Source organism: Alexandromys fortis, unplaced genomic scaffold (assembly GCF_014885135.2).
Source record: "Alexandromys fortis isolate MF-2015 unplaced genomic scaffold, M_Fortis_MF-2015_v1.1 scaffold_397, whole genome shotgun sequence".
Classification (NCBI taxonomy): Eukaryota; Metazoa; Chordata; class Mammalia; order Rodentia; family Cricetidae; genus Alexandromys; species Alexandromys fortis.
Window position 1 is genome coordinate 192,189 of NW_026068336.1, and position 16,013 is coordinate 208,201.

At 44.0% G+C, this 16,013-nt stretch overlaps 1 protein-coding gene across 2 annotated transcripts in view; it reads right to left on the bottom strand.

Moving 5' to 3' along the window:
- The window catches only part of Usp39 (ubiquitin specific peptidase 39), a 35,070-nt gene that overhangs the window by 11,594 nt on the left and 7,463 nt on the right, over positions 1-16,013 (bottom strand). For both annotated transcript variants that reach the window (XM_050132868.1, XM_050132867.1), the window contains exons 4-10: positions 14,639-14,775; positions 13,943-14,095; positions 12,330-12,555; positions 8,634-8,711; positions 5,338-5,405; positions 4,460-4,648; positions 1,334-1,476 (exon numbers count right to left, since the gene is read on the bottom strand). In XM_050132868.1, the coding sequence (XP_049988825.1) occupies positions 1,334-1,476; positions 4,460-4,648; positions 5,338-5,405; positions 8,634-8,711; positions 12,330-12,555; positions 13,943-14,095; positions 14,639-14,775 (994 nt within the window). The remainder of the gene's footprint in view (positions 1-1,333; positions 1,477-4,459; positions 4,649-5,337; positions 5,406-8,633; positions 8,712-12,329; positions 12,556-13,942; positions 14,096-14,638; positions 14,776-16,013) is intronic.

A 16,013-nucleotide genomic window follows, 5' to 3' on the forward strand; every position in this document is an offset into this window, starting at 1 on the left:
CAATGGGTTTTTGATCCTACTGCACGTACTGGCTTTGTGGGAGCCTAGGCAGTTTGGATGCTCACCTTACTAGACCTGGATGGAGGTGGGTGGTCCTTGGACTTCCCACAGGTCAGGGAACCCTGATTGCTCTTTGGGCTGACGAGGGAGGGGGACTTGATTGGGGCAGGGAAAGGGAAATGGGAGGCGGTGGTGGGGAAGAGACAGAATTCTTTAATAAATAAATTAATAAAAAAGAAAAAAAGTAAATGCTGGGAGAAAAAAGGGTGGAGTCTGGAGTTGCCAGCCAGATAAAGTGGGAGTAGGAGATGAATGCGCCATGCTAATAAAGGTGCCACCACGTGGCAGAGTGCAAATAAGGAATATGGGTTAACTTAAAATGTAAGAGCTAGTTGGTAATAAGCCTGAGCTACTAGCTGGGCACTTGTTTTGTTTTGTTTTTCAATTTTTATTTAATCTTATTTTAGGTGCATGGGTATGAAAATGTCAGATCTCCTGGAACTGGAGTTACAGACAGTTGTGAGCTGCCATGCAAGTACTGAGAATTGAACCCAGGTCCTCTGGAAGAGCAACCAGTGCTCTTAACCCCTGAGCCATCTCTCCAGCTCCAGCCCAGCATTTGTAATTAATACAAGCCTCAGAGCAGCTACGGGACAGAAAAACTCTGACTACAATATCCGCCTTTGGGGACTCTGAAATATATACATCCTTCCAGCAAAATCATTAATTTCTCTGATGTAGGAAGCTGGTTCTTGTAATCTTCAACCAAGTCAGTCCAAAAGGAACACTATGGAAAGATAATCCAGACTCACAGTCAGATGGGACAGCTGTGGCCTTGGGAGGCTGATGGTGTGGGAGCTTTTATTGTCCGTGTGTTGCTTTTATTGGTTAATGAATAAAGAACTGCTTTGAGCCTATAGCAGAGCAGGGCAAAATAGAGGTAGGCAGGGAAAACTAAACTGAATTCTGGGAGAAAGAAGGTAGAGTCAGAGAGAAGCCATGTAGCCCCACAGGAGACAGAGGCCGGAACTTTATCCAGTAAGCCACAGCCACGTGGTGTTACAGATTAATAGAAATTAGTTAAATCAGTATGTAAAAGCTAGCCGATAAGAAGTTCGACCTAATATGCCAAGCAGTGATTTAATTAATACAGTTTCTGGGTGATTATTTCTGGACTGAGCAGCCGGAACAAGCAAGCAGCTCCTACAACAGGCTCAGGCAGGAGTTTCAAGTGGTCAGGATCATCTGCCAAGTTCAAGGACAGTCATAAGACCCTGTCTCAAAAAGAGAAAGGGGGGGGAACCCCACCAGAATGAAGTAGGGCAATACACACGTGATGGGAAAGTTGACAATTGTCGGATTCTTCTCCACAAAGAAGTTGTTCTTAGTAAATCTCTTGATGCAAAAGATTAGATATGGAGGCAGCTTGGTGAGCTGGAAACGCTTCAGGAAATTCTCCTTATAAGTCTTGTATTCCTAGAAAAACAGTTTCATGACATTAGTGCCAGCACTCAGAGTCAGCACTCAGTACAAAAGGGACTGAGCTTTGCTCAGTATCACACCTAAAATTTAGAAAATACTCAGTCCCAAAAATCACAAAAGAGGCTAAGATCAGCAATGGAGCAAACACAGAGTAAAATACAATGAACTGCTTCAGCCAGTATAGGATCACACTGCTGAAACTAATACCATAGCTGTGCAGGCTCAGGCAAACACGGAGAACAAAACCACCAAATGAAAACAACGGTTAAAAGCTGAATTACCACCAGAAAGATCTTACTTTACACCAGGCAGCATGGTGGCACATGTGTTTAATCCCAGCATTCAAGAGACAGAAACAGGGGGATCTCTGTGAGTTCAAAGCCAGCCTGGTCTACAAAGCAAGTACCAGGATAGGCTCCAAAGCTACAAAGAAACCCAGTCTTGAAAAACAAAACAGATCTTACTCAAAATGGGGAAATTTTTCTTGCCTTAGTAACAGTGAAGCACCCTCAGTATTCCAAAGGAAGTGGCTAACAACTTCTTCCATCCTTTCTGTCTTAAAGGCTCTAAGACCTGGGCTGGAGTAGCTCTGTGGTAAAAACCTGTACTCAGCACACAGGAGGCACTGGTCTATCAGAATCCCCGGCAACCGAAGCTCACATCTGAGAAGAAATCTCAGGGCTTGTGTAAGTAGTGTAGCAGGTCACATTTCCTGTGAGCTCATTCTACATGGCCTAAGAAGAAAGGGAATGGCCAGGACCTGCCAACCCAAGGGGCTTAAAGCGAGTGAACATTAGTGGCTTCCCTTTTTCTTTTATGTGGATGGGTGTTCTGCCTGTCTATGAACCCATGTGTGCCCAGAGAGGCCAGAAGAGCATGCCAATTCCCTCATACTGAAGTTACAGATGGTTGTAAGGTACCACTTGCATGCTGGAAACTGAACCCAGGTTCTCTGCAAGGGCAACACTCTCAACTGCTGATCCATCTTTCCAGCCCTGAGAATAGTTTTTTCTTTCTTTCTTTTCTTTTCTTTTCTTTTCTTTTCTTTTCTTTTCTTTTCCTTTCTCTCTCTCTCCTCCTCCTCTTCCTCCTCCTCCTCCTCCTCCTCCTCTTCTTCTTCTTCTTTTTCTTCTTCCTTCTCCTCCTCCTTCTCTTCCTCCCTCCCCCCTTCCTCCTCTCTCTCTCTCTCTTTGATTTTCAAGACACGGTTTCTCTGTTTAACTATGGCTGTCCTGAAACTTATTCTGAAGCCCAGGCTGGCCTTGAACTAAGAGATCCACTTGTCTCTGCCTCCCTAGTGCTGGGGTTAAACATAAATTCTTATCCTTGTCTGGGAATATACCCTAATAAAGCACTTGCTTAGTATGCATGAGGTTGAGGCTCAAACCCCAGTAAAACCTAAGCTTACATTTAGTTAAGAGATAGGACTGAAAGACTAATCATAACCAGAAACAATCAGTCAAAGCTTCCATCTGAACTGACTGAGTTCTAAACGGAAAAACAGACCCCTTGAGATCCACAAATTGCTCAAGGAAATAGAAAATATTTTCAATTTAGAGAGAGAGAGAGAGATATGTTGGGTGAAAGTGGATGTGCCACATTTCATGTCTAGAGGCCAGAGGGCAATTTCCAGGAGTCTGTTTTTTCCTTCCACTGTGGGTTCCAGGGACTGAACTTAGGTTTCCAGACCTCCATGACAAGGGCTTTGACCTGCTGAGCCATCTCACTAACCCCAAGAAAATAATGATTTTAAATTAGAATATGCCTGCTTCAATACTATCTGGACAATGACCTTATAAAACAGCAAGTAAGAGACTCACTTCTGACACTGCATAGTGAGGGGCCTTACAGACCTGCTCCCCAGCAAACTGAGAGAAAGGTCATCTAGAAAATGAAGAAACTTTACAAAAGAAAGGGTTTGGGTACTTCTCCAAAATGTTAAAAAGATAGCAAGGGAAATAAGAGTATGGGGTCTACACAGTCCCTGCCAGCTAGGTTAGAAGGAAATGCCACTGCAAAATAGTTCAAGGTTCTTTTCTCCCACCCCAGGAGTCCAATTTAACTGGGTGGTGGTGCACACCTTTAATCCCAGCACTTGGGAGGCAGAGGCAAGTGAACCTCTGTGAGTTCAAGGCAAGCCTGGTCTATAGAGTGAGTTCCAGGACAGCAAAGAACACCCTACCTCAGGGAAAAAAAAAAAGTCCAACAATTTGTACTGAGACTGAATTAACAGTAAGTACCTATATTATTAACAAAAAATAACAGCAAAATAGACAAATTAGAAATAATTGTTGGACAGCCGGGCGGTGGTGGCGCACGCCTTTAATCCCAGCACTAGGGAGGCAGAGGCAGGCGGATCTCTGTGAGTTCGAGGCCAGCCTGGTCTACAAGAGCTAGTTCCAGGACAGGAACCAAAAAAGCTACAGAGAAACCCTGTCTCAAAAAATCAAAATAATAATAATAATAATAATAATAATTGTTGGAGCTGGAAGTGGTGGCCAGCACTTGGGTGGAGGAAGGAGAATCAAGAATTCAAGGCTGGTTCTGGCTGCACAGCAAGTTCTAGGCTAAGCTGGCTAGACGAGACCTTACCTCAAGAAACACAACAAAATAAAAATTCTCTTTTTAAAGATGAGATTTCTGTATTTCTTGAGTTTCCAAACATCTGAATCTCCCACTTTTCTTTACAGTTCTCAGAGGCAGGCAGGAGCCATGTAAGAAGGGCTCCAAAGTTAAGAGTTAAACACCAGAGAGGCTGGGAGACTTGAAAAAGACAGTACATTCAGAGTAAGACTATGATATTTATGCGTTGATTCTGAAATAGAAAAAGACGCAGAGGCTAGGGAGTAACTTGTCTGTAGAGCACTTGCCTTCTACTTCCAAAGCCCTGTTGTCAACACTGAAAAAAAGGGGTGCTGGTGATGATAAAGTTAAAATACAAACCGAGAAAACAGGGCAAGGGTGGCAATGTGGCTACCTTCTCAGTGATGCCGTTGAACTTGGCCAGGATGTTGAAGAGCGGCACCTGGGGGATAATGAGCTGCTCCTTCTCATCCTTATAGAGTGGGGCGGTGGGAAGGTCCAGTGTCAGGTACATGAACGTGGACTCTACCATCGTCTCTTGGTACTCATCATTATGGAGCAGCTGTTCTTTCTCTTCCGCTGGCTGGAAATGAATGAGAAGACGAAAGAGAAAAGGAGTGAACAGCAGGAAGCAAACCCACAGAGACATGATGCTCACTTACATCTTCCCTAGTCCAGAGCCCAGGCAGCTGTATGCAGAACCACCTGACAGTATTCATTCAAAAACTGATGGCATGTGTGTGCATGCATGTGGTCATCCAACTAGAAAGGCGATCGATCGCTGACAGAAGGTGACCTTCAGGGGGAAGAGTGGGAAAGGGAATACAAGGGACATGAAGCAAGAGGAGGAACTGTTGTGGAAAGAAACCTGCTAGGAAGAGAGCACTGGGAATAGAGCAGGGCAACAGAGGAGAGGGTTAATGAGAACTAAGTGTAATGGCACACGGATTTGAAGACACCACTCAAACCCATTCCCTTGTAGACCAACTCTTAAAGAAAACACTAATCCTATTTGAAAGGGTTTTACTTATATACCCTACTATTTAAAAAGTTCTCAAGAAGCTCAGCTGAACCAATCAGCGGTCAAACCACTTCAACCAAGACTACCAGCTACCAACTCTGAAGTTCACAGTACAAGGCCACTATGGGCACAAAACAGCAGGTGCTTTGTCAACTTCTTTGTGGGGCACATTCTGTCTATTCTCTAAGCTCCGGGTTCCCCAAGCCCCCAGGTAACATATATCAGGCCAGAATTCTATTCTGGACACTCACCAGATCAGGATGAGGAAGCTTTTTAGTGAAGATTCTCATTGACCCCTGGAAAACATCAGTCACAATAGCTGTCAAACAAAAAGCAAAATACAAAGTTTGTGAGGCCAGAAAGCATGTCAAGAACATATCCCAACTTCTTAATTTCTGGTATAAACCAGAACAGTGTAAGACTCAAGCTCTTCTTAAGCACAGAAGCTTCACCTTGTAACATATATCACTGTACTTACATAGTTATTTTCCTAAGTAATTACATTATATCTCCTCCACACAACTTTCTTTAACCACTGGGCTGGGTCAAAGGGGAAAAATGTGAGTTTGAAAAGAATGACTTAAAAACATAATCATTTTAAAAAGAAAGAGCCGGAGAGATGACTAAGCAGCTTAGGACACTTGTTGCTCTTGCAGAGAGAACTCAGGTTTGATTCCCAGCATCCACATGGTAGCTCACAACCATTCCAGAGGCTCCAATGCGATCTTTTGACTTCTGAGGGAACCAGGCAAACACATGGTACACATAGCAAAAGGCAGGCAAAACACTGAGACACATAAAATAAATCTTTTTTTAAAATATCACTCAGGGGCTGGAGAGATGGCTCAGTGGTTAAGAGCATTGCCTGCTCTTCCAAAGGTACTGAGTTCAATTCCCAGCAACCACATGGTGGCTCACAACCATCTGTAATAAAGTCTGGTGCCCTCTTCTGGCCCTCGGCATACACACAGATAGACCATTATATACATAATAAATAATAAATAAATATTTAAAAAAAATATCACTCAGAACTGGACATAGAACTGGGTGTGGTAGTTCACACCTATAATTCTAGAACTTGGGAGGTGGAGATAGGAGGATCAAGAGTTCAAATCCAACTTTAGCCACATGAGATCCTACCTCAAACAATGAAAACAAAAATAGGTACAGTGGAAAATGGCTTGGTCAGTAAAGAGCCTTCCATCAGGTATGAAGACCTGAATTTGATCCCTAGATGGGTAAGGCCCATCTCACTTCTAATCTCAGCACTGGCCTTCACAGGTGTACACACACACACACACACACACACACACACACACACACACAAATACACACGGCCTCAAAAGCAGCTTAGTCAAGGTATTTCTGCCTTCAAAAGGCTGTAACCTATACTGGACAAGAGAGAAAAATGACTAAGATGTTAATCAAGAACAAAACCAAGACAAAGACACAAAGCACACAGGGTCACAGAATCCCAGTGAAACACAAGTTAGAGACCTGAGAGAATGAGCTTGGCTAAATTTACCTCACAGACAGGGCAGAGCTATCTAGAGTAAGAACCCAACTCCTTCACCCAGCAGAGCCATCAGAACCCAGAAGACAGAAGCTGGGTGTGGTGGGACACACCTATTCTCAGGCAGTGAAGAAGGAAGATTGGGAGTTTGTGGCTAGCCCAGGCTACAAGGCAAGACCTGATCTCAAAACAAACAACACATACACAACCACACAATCAATCAAATAAAGAAGACAAGCAGCAGAGCATGGTCTTTAATCCCAGCACTTGGCAGAGGCAGGCAGATCTCTGTGATTTCAAGGCCAGCCTGGCCTACAAAGCAGTTCCAGGACAACCAGGAATGTTATAAAGAAAAACCCTGTCTTGAAAAACAAAAAAAAAAAGAAAGCTACACTGCCTTATGTCTCTAGGATGACTCACCTGACTCTGCAGTCTATAAGCTACAAAGTGTAACTGGAATTCAATATAAACAAGAGAAGCCGAGGGTCAGAAGGAAGTTTAGTTTAGTCATGTGCCTACAAGCAGAGCCACTTTTCAGTCTGCTCTATCATCCAGCTCAGTCCTTCACCAGTCTAGCACTGGAGGAATCGAAGAGTCTAGAACACAATGCTCCCACCCTCCATTCCAAACTGGGTCAGAATTTCTAGAGCATAATTATACCCATTTCTGATTTGTAAAAAAATGCTTTGGCCAATATGTGGTGGTGTTTGTCTTTAATTCCAGCACTTGGGAGGCAGAGAGAGGTGATCTGTGTGAGTCTGAGGTCAGTCTGGTCTACACAGTCAGTTCCAGGACAGACAGCCAGAACCACATATAAACTCTGTCTCAAAAATAACAGCAAAACCAAGCTTTGACTTATTCTGGAGAGATGGCCCAGCAGTTAAGAACACATACTGCTCTTGCAGAGGACCCAGAGTTCAGTTCCTAGGACCCACTTCAGATGGCTCACAATCACCTGTCACTCCAATCGCTGGGCTTCTGACAGGCTCTGATCATGGAATGCTCTTGTACACGTGTGGTGCACATACACCCATGCAGGCATATTAAATAAACAAACATTTTAATCTGAGCAAAATGACATGCTTGTAATCCTAACATTTGGAGGTGAACGAGCTTTAATTGATACCCAAGACAATATCAATTAATGGAGCAGAGTGCTATTTCAATAAATACATAGTACAATAATGGCCATGTGAGGCTAATTGGCATGTTCATCTCTAAACATTTATCATTCCCTGTGCTCAAAACATTCAAATCCTCTCTAGGAGCTCTACTGAGGTACACAGTTAGTGGATGTCAACCACTTTTACCCACTGTGCCAAAGAACACTGAAAGCTCCTCCTCCTGCTAACTTCTCTGGCTGAGAGCCCTTAGCCCTAGGCCTCTGGTAACCGCTGGAAGTTCACTTCTGGAGGGACAAGACACAGCCATGTCTTCTATGTCTTACTTCACTTAACCCAGTATCTTCCTGGCATTTCTGCTTAAAAACTACTGGGGCCAGGCAGGCAAGGCAGTATATATTTGTAATCTCAGTATAAGGGAGGCTAGATTAGGAGGATCACAAATCCCAACCCAGCCTGGGCTAGGCAGCAAGAATATATTTCAAAGAATTCAAAAAAAAAAAAATAAAGATAAAACAACAACAAAACAACCAGGAAAAAAAAAAAGATAAAACAACTAGGAAAAAAAATAAAGATAAAACAACAACAAAACAACCAGGAAAAAAAAAATAAACTGAGAATATAACCATATTCTAATAAAAAACAGGGCAAGATCAATTCAGGTCTAGCATAACCTAATGGCACATGCCTGTAATCCCAACTTCTGGGGGTGGAAGCAGAAGAATCATGCATTCTAAGTCATTTCAGTACAGAGGAAACTGAGACAGGAAGAACCTAAGCTCCAGGCCAGCTGGGGCTCCAGCAAGACTTTGTCTCAAAATGGAAGAAGCAGTATAAGTATAAATGTTTTTCTAGGAAAAAAAAGCAAAAACAAAGAAAATGGGGCTCTCTTTGGACAAGCAGCATGACTTACTCTTCTTCTTCTTCTTGGTGCCGCCCAGAGCCGAGTGCAGAGCATTCAGAAACCAAGACAGGAAATCAACTCCATCCCCTAGGAACAAAGGGAGAGAGAACATGGTGAAGCTCAGAAGCATGTACTAGCTGGTTCTCCTCATCCTCTCCAGCCACGCATCCTCCACCCTGTGCATCCTCCTCTACCTGACAACAAACACCCACACTCCTCAAGGTCAAGCTTACTCTTTTTTTAATTCTTTTTTTACAGATTTATTTATTATGTATACAGTGTTCTAACTGCAGGTTAGGAGAGGGTGCCAGACCTTACTACACATAGTTGTGAGCCACCATGTGGTTGTTGGGAATTGAACTCAGGACCTCTGGATGAATAAGCAGGGCTCTTAACCACTGAGCCATCTCTCTAGTCCCCCAAGCTTACTCTTTAGTCTTCTCTTTCTCTCTGGATATTTTGATCTACAGCTGGACCCTGTCACTTCCATCCCAGAATGTACCTCACCACCCAGCGATAATAATGAATGACAGCCCTGTAACATCCACACCTTCAGAGTGGCTCTGACTTCCTTCCTCACTTCCCTATCTTAAAGACTTATCTTTCAGGAAGGTGACTTAGAGTGCTATTTCTAAGAAAGCATCCACACACAATGCAAAGCAAAGGATTCTGGGAACAAGCAACATTCCTGGCCCATGATAAGAGTGCCTAAGAAGAAACTAGGTGCCGACCTCCCAAGTATGTCTGAGACAATAGCTACTGTCTTACCAGATGTCTGTCTCCATTCACTTCCCCTCTGTTCATCTAGTTAAAATCTATAAGGCTATGTACTCTGCTTTAACTTCATCTCCTGATTCCAAAGGCCTGACAGCTCTACAAAATTGCTTTCCTAGATTCACACACACAATTTAATTACAAATGACCAAAGCAAGAACTTCTCTATGTACCCACACACATCTACGCAATTGATAATGCCCAGGCACTGGGGTCTCAGACACTGGGGAAACTACTTAACTGACAATGCAAACTACGACTATGGAAGAGGAAACAAGGTAAGCTTACTCTTAGGGCTAAGGCTTTTCTGCAACTCTAACCATCATGCTTTAACTTTGCAAAGGTGTCAAAAACTGAAGGAAAGGCTAACAGACAAAACCACCCATAGTACACAAAATAAATTTCTCTATAAAAATATCATATCTTGTTGTAGCCCTGACATAAAAACAAAAGAAAGCTCACTGCTTAGGCAGAGGGTCTGAGTTCAGTTTCAGCCTCTGCAATGGATGGCTCACAACTACCGGTAACTCCAGTCTCCATTTTAGGGGATCCAACAGACTCTTCCAGAATCCAGGAACACCTGCACATTTATATACATACACATACACACTCTCACACACACTCCACGGGCACACACGCGCGCGCGCGCACACACACACACACACACACATACACACACACAAAGAAATCTTAAAAATCAAACAAAATTGAGACCTCACAGAGTTGGTGCAGAAACCAAGTAATTTTATGAATCTGGATGCTGGATATGTAAAGCTTCATCTAGCACAGGAGGTGGCTGCCCCCTGTTCAGAAGAGTGTTACTGGCCTGTTGCAAACTATGAAACTCCATGCTCAAATGTCTTTGCAACTTCTGCTCATTTGGAAATAAATCGTGAGGTTCTGGTCAACATACACTATCTATTCCCAAGTGTATCTTACTCTCTGTTGCCCCAAACTCCTAAACCCCGGGTCTCAGCTCCTCATCTACTTCTCTTATCATCTCCTAGTTAGTACTCTTCTCCTAAGTCCCTGAGAATCTGAAAGGCTCTACTACACAACCAAGGTGGCACATGCCTTTATTTCTAGCATGTAGGATGCAGAGGCAAGTGGATCTCTGTGCCTGTCTGATCTACATGGCGAGTTCCCGGACAGCTAGGGCTGCACAGTAGGAACCTGTCTATTTAAAAATAAAGGTATTGTGGGGCTGGAGAGATGGCTCAGCAGTTAAGAGCACTGGCTGTTCTTCCAAAGGTCCTGAGTTCAATTCCCAGCAACCACATGGTAGCTCACAACCATCTGTGATAAGATCTGGTGCCCTCTTCTGGCCTGCAGGCAGAACACTGTAAACATAATAAATCTTAAAAAAAGAAAGAAAAAAAAAGGTATTGTGGGAAGAGGTGGCAGGAGACATGGCTCAATAGTTTATAGTACTTGTTATTCTTTCAGAGGACCTGGGCTTGATTTCCAGCACCCACATGGCAGTTAACAACTGTCTGTAACTCCACTTCAAGGGGACCTGACACCCTTTTGTGGCCTCCTCCGGTACCAGGCATGCATGTGGTATGCAGACATACATATAAAGGCAAAACACTTACACACACAAAATAATAAAAAAAAAAAATTTAAAAACCAAGCCACTGACCTTTCTCTCTGTGTAATTCATTCCTCAATCAGAATAATGGGATTTCTATTTTGATTTGGGATTTTTGAGTCCTATCTCCACCTCACAGGTGCTGGGATTATACACATGGACTACCATGCCCAGGTCAGAATAGTGTGTGTGTGTTTGCGTGTGTGTCCTACTGTCCTGGAACTCACTCTATAGACCAGGCTGGCCTTGAAATCAAGAAATCCGCCTGTGTCTGCCTCCCAGTGCTAGGATTAATGGCGTGCACCACCCCCCAATCCCATGGAACTGTTGTCACACTTTGGCAAGTGCCAACTGATTTTCAACCTTAAGATAAAACCCAGTCTCCTTACAAAGACACAGAAACTGGAAAATCCCCTTTCCTAACCACTACCCTGGTTCTCCACTGACCCTGGAATCCAAGATGTGACTACTTAACTCTCTGTGCCAGACACATTTGGGCATCCCAAACTATACTGGAACCCCATGCCTGCCTAGCCATGCCTATTACCAACCCACCTCCTCCTCTACCCAGCACTCAGGACTCTACCCATATGTCTACCTGGGTCTCTGCTCCACGAGCTGGAGAAGCTGCTTTTCTCATCACAGCACTTAACATCCTCTAATTACTTCCTATACAAATACCTTTCCTGTTAGCCTGGCATTTCCTGGAAGAAAGCGATCATATACCTCAACCTGTAGCTCTAAAACTCAGGAAGAAAAGTAGAGGATGATCCAGCGTGGGGAAAGCAAAGACAGGAAGAATTCAAATACTCTGTGAGTTTGGGGTGAGGGCCAGGCCAGTCAGGGCTACAGAGTGAGACCTTATCTCAAAACCAAGAGCGCAAGATGAACAAATGGATGTGATGTGGTACTGCTTAAGACCCAGCTACTAAGAGTAACCGGAGACTTCACTCAGCAGCAGTTAGAGCTGGGCTGAGAGAAGAGAAAGAGTGGGAAACTTCCCTGAGTACCCAACAGGGGACACAACAAATGAGCAGCACAAGCGGCAGCTACTTAACAACAGGGGCTTGCCTAGGATCTCCCATAAGCAACACCATTATTCTGACAAATAAAACAGATTTCTGTATTCTCTTTATACAGCTGCAGTCTCTTCGGTCCCCTACACAAATCTCTTTGGACCCACTGATCAGAAAAGAATGAAGACCCTAACCCCCAATCCAGACAGTTCCTTCATGTCCTATCAGGATTCACTGACAACTGGAAATAAAAGTGTTCACTGGCTCTGAGATGCCCCTGAAATGCGGTCCTCAAGTCAGAGATGTGGGTGACTTGTCTCTCACCTTGTTTGGTGATCTGGAAAGTCTTCTTGCTGCAAAGAACAACAGCCTGAAGCATCTCATGAGGAGAAACGTGTGCCTTGAAGTTCCGGGGGTTCCAGAGCTTTCTCATCAGCTCTCCAAACCGCTGGACCAACAAAAACATAATATCCCCTGGAGGGCGCTTGATGTTCTTGTAATTGTCTTCCTCCAGGAAGTAGTTCCGAAGAGGAGGAACATTAGACAGAGCCTGGAAATCAAGCATTCCAGTTAGCACAAAGCCCTTTGCAGGACCCCTCAGGGCCAGGCTGTTCCAGCTAACATTCAGATAAAGCCTGTGACAGGACTAGGACAGCCTTCAAATGTCCAAAAGAAACTGACCCTAGGGCCTGGTAAGGTGGCTCAGAGGTTAAGAGCGCTGGCTGCTCTTCCTGGCTGTTCTTCCAGAGGTCAAGTTCAATTCCCAGCAACCATGTATTGGCTCACAACCATCTATAATGAGATCTAATGCCCTCTTCTGGTCTGCAGGCATACATGCAGGCAGAACACTATACATAATAAACAAATAAATCTTAAAAAAAAAAAAGAAAGAAAGGAAGGAAGGAAGGAAGGAAGGAAGGAAGGAAGGAAGGAAGGAAGGAAGGAAGGAACTGACCCTCAGAAAATGCTGCCAGAGCTCAGAAAAACGTCCTTCACTGAGTCACACAAAATAAAGGCTGACAAACACTTAGTGAATGAAGGACTTAAAGTACCTGGGAGGCTGAGGCAGAAGAGAAGCCAGCCTGGACTATGTATGAAGACAGCCTGAACTATGTAGTGAGTAGCCTGGGAAAGACCCTAGTTTAAAAAAAAAAAACAACACACACAGAGCAACTGAACAAATAAACAAACAAAAAAGCAAGCAAAATCAAATGTCTTTTTTTAAAGAGTATTCAGAGCTAGAGAGATGGCTCAGCGGTTTAGAGTGCATCCTGATCCTGCAGAGGACCCCCAGGACCCACGTCTGGCAACTCAGAACTGCTTGCACCTCCAGCTCCAAGGTGTCCAGCACCTTCCTCTGGACTCCACAAGAACCTGCATTCATACGTGCACATACATACTCACAGTACATACATATACACAGAAAGGAAGGAAGAGTCAGGTGGAGGTGGTGCATGCCTTTAATCCCACCACTCCAGAGGCAGAAACAGGCCATCTCTGTGAGTTCAAGGCCAGCCTGCTCTACAGAGCGAGTTCTAGGACAGGCTCCAAAGCTACAGAGATATAGAGAAACCCTGTCTCAAAAAATAAAAATAAATTAAAAAAAAAAAAAGAGGAAGGAAGGAAGGAGCAAGAGAGAAAAAGAAATAGACCCCACCATAGTGGTTCATTCTGGCCTAGCCTAGGAACAGAGTCCTCTGCCTCTCATAATCTGGAGACTGCAGGAGCCATAAGCCTAGAAGCTGAAAAATCCCTCAGCATGTGGGAGCCACCCCTTGGCCAGAAAGGAGTGTGCTGCTGGCTGCAGAGCAAATGCTCAGGTGGAGTCCTCAGAGACCTCGGGTCTGGGACCTTCCGACTGTGCTCTCTAAGAAAGTGTTAACTTCTTGGCGGCTTCCAGTTACTCTCCCCTCCCCAGTGTTCTTTCTTGAGCATACCTGCAACACTGCATTTGCATAGTCATTGGCTTTTATGTTGTTCAGTCCCACGATCCCTGGCAGGTAAGTGGTACCATCATATGCCCGGGACAATTTGGCTTGCTTGTCCAAGTTTGCAATTTGCTGCTTTGTGAAAGTAGGCTTCAACACATACTGCCAAGCAAAAAGAACACACAGGTTGTTGTAAACAGGGCTCACAAAGTATATCCAGAAAATAAAAATTCCCTGGTCATGAATGCCCCACACTACACCCTAAGGCTCAGCCACCAGGGATGAAGACCGAAGTAGGGGAATAAGTCCTCCACAGAGCTCATCTGCAAGGGGCTTTATGTCTAATCCTGAGTCACTGAATTTCACATCTGTCTTTATCCCTACAGTTTGGTCAACTCCATGATCAATGGCTGCCAGAACCCCAGGATGCTCAGGACTATGAAGGCAGCAGGAGCCCAAGTCTCCAGTAGGGTACCTTGTGTATATAGCTCAAGAGTGGAGAACTTTCTTCCCTGCCAGGCTTCCAAGCCTCCCAGGGCTGTGAGGCAGGACAGAATCTTCCTGGTCGCAGAACTATCATCATGAACTTAGTTTGAAACTTGAATTTATTCTACTTTTTCACTTTCTCTAGCAGGGCCCTTCCCAGAGTCCCTTGGGATAGCTCACAAAACAACGTGGCCTACACCAGCAACCAGGGACACATACTGTGATATCCTCCAGTGAGGAGTCGATGATCTCATAGTTGTCAGGAAGGCAATAAAACTTGAGAGTGTGCAGGTTGAGGAAGACGTGGTGGCTGAACTGGACACTGTGAATGTAGGCATGAGACTTCAAGCCCCGGCCTGTGGAAAAGGGGGAAGGGCTGTCAGAGAAAGGCCTAAAAGGCACAGATCAAGTCTGCTCTTGCCTCATTACTTTGTGCAAAACATGTTAAAAGCAAAAACAAAGTAAGTCCTATGCCATCCATGAAATTAATCCCCACATAAACTTCTCTCACAAAGAGAACCAGAAAGAACACTAAGACATAAGTTAGGGAAATTAGTTTCAACATAAAAGTATACATGTAGATCGGGCGGTGGTGGCACGTCTTTAATCCACATCTTTAATCCCAACTCGGGAGGCAGAGACTGGAGGATCTCAGTGAGTTCAAGGCCAGCCTGGTCTACAGAGTGAGTTCCAGGACAGGCTCCAAAACTAGAGAAACCCTGTCTCAAAAAAACAAAACAAAAAACAAACAAACAAAAGTATATATATAAACTAACTTCATATGTATCAGAAACTAGGAGTATCAAAAAAAAGTTATTTAATACATAAGAACATAAATACACACACACAGATATACCTATCCTGAGGCTGCCTTCCCATCAGCTGTCTTTAGCTCCCACCTGCACCCTTGTCCCTTGTCCTCTGTCCTCGCTACATCCCTTTATGTTTGTTCCTGTTTAGCAGTACTAATGTTAACCCAGAGTTTTGCGCACATTAAGCAATGCTCCAGCACTAGGCTACTGTTGTGAAAGTTTCCTTAGTTTATGCTGTGGAATATTTGTTTAAGGATGCAAAGATGTGTTGCATTCTTTAGTGTTGCATTTGTTTAACTCTGTAAAGCTGTGTTACTTTGCCTTCCTAAAACACCCGACTGATCTAATAAAGAGTTGAACGGTCAATAGTGAGGCGGGAAAGAGGGAGAGGTGGGATTGCCAAGCAGAGAGAATAAATAGGAGGGAAAAATCTAGGCTTGAGTGAAGCAAAGAACAAGGAGGAATGAGAATAGGAGAAGAAGAGGAGAATGCCAGAGGCCAACCACCCAGTCACACAACCAGTCACAGAGTAAGAAGGGAAGAAAGACATAATATAAAGGGTGAGAGAGAGAGAGAGAGAGAGAGAGAGAGAGAGAGAGAGAGAGAGAGAGAGAGAGAGAAGAAAGCCCAAAGGCAAAATGTAACGGGATAATTTAACTTAGAAAAGCTAGCTAGAAATAAGCAAAGCTAAGGCCGGGCATTCATAATAAGAATGAGTCTCCATGTATTTATTTGGGAGCAGGGTGGCAGGCCCACAAAGAATTAAAAAAAAAAAAAAAGAA